Source organism: Bos mutus, chromosome 3 (assembly GCF_027580195.1).
Source record: "Bos mutus isolate GX-2022 chromosome 3, NWIPB_WYAK_1.1, whole genome shotgun sequence".
Lineage (NCBI taxonomy): Eukaryota > Metazoa > Chordata > Mammalia > Artiodactyla > Bovidae > Bos > Bos mutus.
This window is the reverse complement of record NC_091619.1, coordinates 1819711-1827353: the sequence shown is the minus strand read 5'-3', so window position 1 is coordinate 1827353 and position 7643 is coordinate 1819711. Positions and strand designations below refer to the sequence as shown.

Below are 7643 nucleotides of genomic sequence, written 5' to 3'. Positions count from 1 at the left end.
AAAAGAGAGAGAGAGAGAGACCATAGCAAAAATCAAAAAGCCAAAAGCTGGTTCTTTGAGAGGATAAATAAAATTGACAAACCATTAGCCAGATTCATCAAGGAACAAAGGGGGAAAATCAAATCAATAAAATTAGAAATGAAATTGGAGAGATCACAACAGACAACACAGAAATACAAAGCATCATAAGAGACTACTATCAGCAACTATATGCCAATAAAATGGACAACTTGGAAGAAATGGACAAGTTCTTAGAAAAGTATAACTTTCCAAAACTGAACCAGGAAGGAATAGAAAATCTTAACAAACCCATCACAAGTACAGGAATTGAAACTGTAATCAGAAATCTTCCAACAAACAAAAGGTCAGGACCAGACAGCTGCACAGCTGAATTCTACCAAAAATTTAGAGAAGAGCTAACACCTATCCTGCTCAAACTCCTTCAGAATATTGCAGAGGAAGGTAAACTTCCAAACTCATTGTATGAGGCCACCATCACCCTAATACCAAAACCTGACAAAGATGCCACAAAAAAAGAAAACTACAGGCCAATATCACTGATGAACATAGATGCAAAAATACTTAACAAAATTCTAGGAATCAGAATCCAACAACACATTAAAAAGATCATACACCATGACCAAGTGGGCTTTATCCCAGGGATGCAAGGATTCTTCAATATCTGCAAATCAAACAATGTAAACACCACATTAACAAATTGAAAAATAAAAGCCATATGATTATCTCAATAGATGCAGAGAAAGCCTTTGATACAATTCAACATCCATTTATGATAAACACTCTCCAGAAAGCAGGAATAGAATGAACAGACCTCAACATAATAAAAGCTATATATAACAAACCCACAGCAAACATTATCTTTAATGGTGAAAAATTGAAAGCATTTCCCCTGAAGTCAGGAACTAGACAAGGGTGCCCACTTTCACCACTACTATTCAACATAGTTTTGGAAGTTTTGGCCACAGCAGTCAGAGCAGAAAAAGAAATAAAAGGAATCCAAATTGGAAAAGAAGAAGTAAAACTCTCACTGTTTGCAGATGACATGATCCTCTGCATAGAAAACCTTAAAGAGTACACCAGAAAATTACTAGAGTTAATCAATGAATATAGTAAAGCTGCAGGATATAAAATCAACACACAGAAATCTCTTGCATTCCTATACACTAATAATGAGAAAATAGAGAAATTAAGGAAACAATTCCATTCACCATTGCAATGAAAAGAATAAAATACTTAGGAATATATCTACCTAAAGAAACTAAAGACCTATATATAGAAAACTATAAAACACTGGTGAAAGAAACCAAAGAGGACACTAATAGATGGAGAAATATACTGTGTTCATGGATCCGAAGAATCAATATAGTGAAAATGAGTATACTACCCAAAGCAATCTATAGATACAATGCAATCCCTATCAAGCTACCAACGGCATTTTTCACAGAGCCAGAACAAATAATTTCACAATTTGTATGGAAATACAAAAAACCTCGAATAGCCAAAGCAATCTTGAGAAGGAAGAATGGAACTGGAGGAATCAACCTGCCTGACTTCAGGCTCTACTACAAAGACACAGTCATCAAGACAGTATGGTACTGGTACAAAGACAGAAATATAGATCAATGCAACAAATAGAAAGACCAGAGATAAATCTACGCACCTATGGACACCTTATTTTTGACAAAGGAGGCAAGAATATACAATGGATTAAAGACAACCTCTTTAACAAGTGGTGCTGGGAAAACTGGTCAACCACTTGTAAAAGAATGAAACTAGAACACTTTCTAACACCATAGACAAAAATAAACTCAAAATGGATTAAAGATCTAAATGTAAGACCAGAAACTATAAAACTCCTAGAGGAGAACATAGGCAAAACACTCTCCGACATAAATCACAGCAGGATCCTCTATGATCCACCTCCAAGAATATTGGAAATAAAAGCAGAAATAAACAATTGGGACCTAATCTTCTGCACAACAAAGGAAACTATATGCAAGGTGAAAAGACAGCCTTCAGAATGGGAGAAATTATTAGCAAATGAAGCAACTGACAAACAACTAACCTCAAAAATATACAAGCAACTCCTATAGCTCAATTCCAGAAAAATAAACAACCCAATAAAAAAATGGGCCAAAGAACTAAATAGACATTTCTCCAAAGAAGACATACAGATGGCTAACAAACACATGAAAAGATGTTCAATATCACTCATTATCAGAGAAATGCAAATCAAAACCACTATGAGGTACCATTTCACACCAGTCAGAATGGCTGTGATCCAAAAGTCTACAAGCAATAAATGCTGGAGAGGGTGTGGAGAAAAGGGAACCCTCTTACACTGTTGGTGGGAATGCAAACTAGTACAGCCACTATGGAGAACAGTGTGGAGATTCCTGAAGAAACTGGAAATAGAACTGCCAAACGACCCAGCAATCCCACTGCTGGGCATACACACCAAGGAAACCAGAATTGAAAGAGACAAGTGTACCCCAATGTTCATTACATTGTTTATAATAGCCAGGACATGGAAGCACCCTAGATGTCCATCAGCAGACGAATGGATAAGAAAGCTGTGGTAGATATACACAATGGAGTATTACTCAGCCATTAAAAAGAATATATTTGAGTCAGTTCTAATGAGGTGGATGAAACTGGAGCCTATTATACAGAGTGAAGTAAGCCAGAAAGAAATACTTACTGTATTCTTGACTGAAGAATTCCATGGACAGAGGAGCCTGGCAGGCTACAATCCATGGGGTTGCAAAGAGTCAGACATGACTGAGTGACTTTCACTTACTTATCCCTAGAAATGTCTCATACCATGCATATTGAGGGTGAAAAATAAAACAAACAGGATAGAGAATTCCAGAACAGATTCTAAAGGATAGTATCCATGCTATGTAGTGACCCAAGTGAAGAGGTTCATACATCCAAGATTAGGAGGTCATTTAGAGAGGAATAGCAATTATCAAGGAAAATAGAAAGTAAATAGAATCCATCCAACTAGCAGAGCTAGTTAAAAAAGAAGAGGGCAAAGAAATAATGAGCCAAAGGTGGAAAAAAAAAAAAAAACCTACATAAAAAGATTAAAGACATCTAGTGGGAGACAAAAAATAATAATAATAATAAAAACAAAACAAAACAAACTGACCTTTTCATTTAGCAAAGCATTCAAACTGATTTGCTAACCTGATAATTACTGAGTTTCAGATCTTGCAAGAACATTATTGGTGGGGTAGTCTAATTATATAATGATTTTAGAAATCTCTATAGTATCCCTGGAAGGACCCCAGCTGCTTTGAACTTGGGTGCTTGAAACTCCCTTTATCTTGTTTAGCTCAGTTAGAAAATTCTGAATGAACTGAGTTTCAGGAACTACTGCTGACATATGGGAGGCTGGAAATGAAAATTTCAGACTCTCAGCTCAGTGTGAGTTAAGCACAGTAACCAGAGCAGGAAGCCCTGCCTCAGCATTTCCGCAGCAGCCCTGGGGAACCTGTAAGAGACAGGATGGGGCTCTCTCAGGAAATTGGGATAAGTAGGTTTGGCCTAAGACTCTGAACATGTGGCCCACTGGCCTCGGTTTCTGGTGTTTGTCCAGCCTACATAAAGGAGACTGTCCCATCAGGTAGCCTTCATCCTTTACCTAGTAATCCCCCTTGGAAAGCATTTCTCAGGGCTGTCTGCACAGCCCTATTTCTTAGGCTATAAATGATGGGATTGAGGAGAGGAGTTACCACAGTATAGGTGACAGCAATAAGCTGATCCTGCTCAAGAGAGTAACTGGCTTTGGGTCTCAAGTACATGAAGGAGGCACAGCCATAGTGAATAGTGACCACTGTGAGGTGTGAGGCACAGGTGGAGAAGGCCTTCTTCCGCCCCTTGGTGGAGGAGATCCTCAGGATCGTTGCCAAGATGTACGTGTAGGAGACAGAGATGAGGGAGAAGGATACCAGGAGAACCAGCAGGCTGAGGATCAGGATTCCCAGCTCACTCAGGGCTGTATCTCCACAGGCCAGGCTCAGCACTGGCGGTGTGTCACAAAAAAAGTGCTGGATCTCATGGGAGCTGCAGAATGGGAGGTGGAAAATGACCAGTGTCATTCCCAGACCAAAGAGGTACCCACTCAGAAATGAGGTGCCAACAAGCTGGGCACAGAGAGTAAGATTCATGCGGCTGGCATAGTGTAGTGGGGCACAGATGGCCACATATCTGTCAAAGCCCATGGCAGCCAGAAGGAAGCAGTTGCTACAGGCCCATGAAGCAGAGAAGAACATTTGGACAGCACAGCCCACAAAGGAGATGCCCTGCTCACCCCTGACAAGGCCAGAAAGCATTCTAGGGATGATGCCCAAAGTATAGCAGGTCTCAGAGAAAGCTAAGAAGGAAAGGAAGAGGTACATGGGGGTGTGCAGACAGCTGTCCAGCCTGATGACTACAATAATGAAGACATTGCTGGTCAAGGTGACAAGATACAGGGAGAGGAACAATGCAAAGAGCAAGAGTTGCAGTTCCCCAAAGCTAGAGAAGGCTAGGAAGATGAAGCCTCTCCAGAAGGTTGCATTGGTCTGCTCCATTCTGAGTGACATCCTGATAGACTTGATTCTTTCCACTTTGCCAGTAGATGTCTAGTTTCTTCTAAAGCCAAGAGGAGGTGGATTCTGATTTTTTTGTACCTGTTGTAACTAAAAAGATTTAGACAGCAATAAATTTCAGAAACATACTTTATTAGACACACAGATTATGAATCCATTCTCACATACATAGATGTGCATATGTGAATACAAAGATACACAATATACACACACATATGTGACTATATATACTCATGCATTTATATACATGCATATCACATGCAAAGCACTCACACATAATTGTGCACATTTTACATGTTCAAAACTATACACTGCACATTTACCATTAATATCAAACATGCACACACATTGGAAATGAACACACATTGTAAATTAACATATATTCAGGCACCACATATATATGTAGATATGCACACCACACATATATTGATACCAACATTATACACACAATACCACATAATACACATATGGACACATCATGTTGCCTGTTAGAACTTGAAGTTTGGTAGCTTGATGGACATTATTTTAGAGACTAAGTGACAGAGGCAAGAGGGTGGAGTGACTTCCTTGAAGTCATAATAAGCCAAGACTAGAGAAAAAGTGCCTTGTGTTCTAATCAAACATTATTTCCCCCAAACAATGATGACTCCTCTCAGTTACTGTGGGACACTCAGTCACATGATACAAAATTAGAAACAGTTTTGCTCAACAATAATCTCTTATAACACCCTTCCTGCAGGCCCTTGTTCATGTGAGTCTATGCAAAGCATTGAAGGAAAAATCAGGGCAAGTTGCACATCTTTCAGCCCAATGATCAGCTGTCAGGCTCCACTGTCTCTAATAGATTAAACAAGGGAGGATTCCCTACTCACCTGAAGTGGCAGACAGTGAGGGCAACTCCTGCCTTTAAGCAGCTATATACTAACCTGACCCCCAGTAGACCTGTTTGTAGGAGAAAGGACTTGAGATCCAGCTTAGAAACTCTTATTCTGAGCCAGAGTGATGTTCCCAAGTGATACCAGGGAACCTTCCAAACCCTTGTTCCCAGGAGTGAATCTGTTTCCATGAAAACAGCTTCTTTCTCTGAAGATTCTACAGTACCAGTGGGTGCTGTTTCAGCAAGCAATTTGTGCTTGTCATTAACTAGAAATATTCTTTTGGGAAAAGAAGAAAAAGGAAATGTGAACAAAGGGATACTAGGATTGCAATTCAAACAATAATTTATACATCTATTTTGTGTTAAACATGATATAACATGTTAAACAAGATGCAGGTTAAATCTATTTTAAAACTTAGAAGGAGTTAGAAAGAAACAGTAACAGTTGCATTTAATATAAGAATAAAGTGACCATGATTGAGTTTAAGTGACCAGCCCCATATCACAGACCTTAAAATTGATGCTTTTAAATTCACACTATAATAAGTATAGAAAGAAAACAGGTATTCTCTTTCCATTACTGTTGTCTTAAAAGTATTAGATGACCATTTCTGATGTTCTTTCAATTTTGAGGTCACATAAAAATTCTGAAAGAGATGGGAATACCAGACCACCTGACCTGCCTCTTGAGAAACCTATATGCAGGTCAGGAAGCAACAGTTAGAATTGGACATGGAACAACAGTCTGGTTCCAAATAGGGAAAGGAGTACACAAAAGCTGTATATTGTCACCCTGCTTATTTAACTTATATGCAGAGTACATCATGAGAAACGCTGGGCTGGAAGAAGCACAAGCTGGAATCAAGATTGCCAGGAGAAATATCAATAACCTCAGATATGCAGATGACACTACCCTTATGGCAGAAAGGGAAGAGGAACTAAAAAGCCTCTTGGTGAAAGTGAAAGAGGAGAGTGAAAAATTTGGCTTAAAGCTCAACATTCAGAAAACTAAGATCATGGTATCTGGTCCCGTCATTTCATGGCAAATAGATGGGGAAACAATGGAAACAGTGGCTGACTTTATTTTTCTGGGCTCAAAATCACTGCAGATGGTGACTGCAGCCATGAAATTAAAAGACACTTAATCCTTGGAAGGAAAGTTATGACCAACCTAGACAGCATATTGAAAAACAGAGACATTACTTTGCCAACAAAGGTCCGTGTACTCAAGGCTATGGTTTTTCCAGTGGTCATGTATGGATGTGAGTGTTGGACTATAAAGAAAGCTGAGCACAGAAGAATTGATGCTTTTGAACTGTGGTGTTGGAGAAGAGTCTTGAGAGTCCCTTGGACTGCAAGGAGATCCAACCAGTCCATCCTAAAGGAAATCAGTCCTGGGTGTTCATTGGAAGGACTGATGTTGAAGCTGAAAGTCCAGTACTTTGGGCACCTGATGTGAAGAACTGACTCATTTGAAAAGACCCTGATTCTGGGAAAGATTGAAGGCAGGAGGAGAAGGGGATGACAGAGGATGAGATGGTTGGATGGCATCACTGACTCAGTGGACATGGGTTTGGGTGGACTCCGGGAGTTGGTGATGGATAGGGAGGCCTGGCGTGCTGTGTTTCATGGGGTCGCAAAGGGTCAAACATGACTGAGTGACTGAACTGATACCTTCACACTCAAATATTGAGAATATTCCAATCTCCCTTAGGTTCAGTCTCTTCTTGTATATCAATATCTTCAAATGTCTGTCCCACTATTTTCAGTCATATTTTTTAAAAGTAATTTTTACCTTATTTTCATTTTTTTTTCTCCTTTGCAAAATACTGCAGTATCTGCACTCAGATTTCCAATCTACCGCACTCAGATTATCTTTAAATGTAAAAATGTCCAGGAAGTCTATCTAGGCTAATCATCTTATCTAACTCTTCACTCTTAGCATGCATTTTCCTCTACTAATACTAATGACATGAATATTTGCATCTCTAATATATATTATCACCCATTCATTGATTCAGTAAAACCAACAATGATGTGTTATCTTGTATTTCACTGACAGGCTTTTTACTCATTGCTTTTTATTAATTTAACAATCACAGTTAAAGTCACAGTATTTAAAATTATTTAATATTCTCATTTTTCAG

The 7643-nt window shown here is 39.0% G+C and overlaps 1 protein-coding gene across 1 annotated transcript; it reads right to left on the bottom strand.

Annotated features, from left to right (window-relative positions):
- Nucleotides 1–3659: 3659 nt before the first annotated feature.
- OR10Z1 (olfactory receptor family 10 subfamily Z member 1) lies at nucleotides 3660–4601 on the bottom strand. The gene has a single exon (XM_005901103.2). The coding sequence runs from the start codon at nucleotides 4599–4601 to the stop codon at nucleotides 3660–3662; it is 942 nt and encodes a 313-aa protein (XP_005901165.2).
- Nucleotides 4602–7643: the final 3042 nt, after the last annotated feature.

Excerpts from the sequence above, each read along its gene's own strand:
- OR10Z1 (XM_005901103.2), bottom strand. The coding sequence starts at position 4,601 with ATGGAGCAGACCAATGCAACCTTCTGGAGAGGCTTCATCTTCCTAGCC.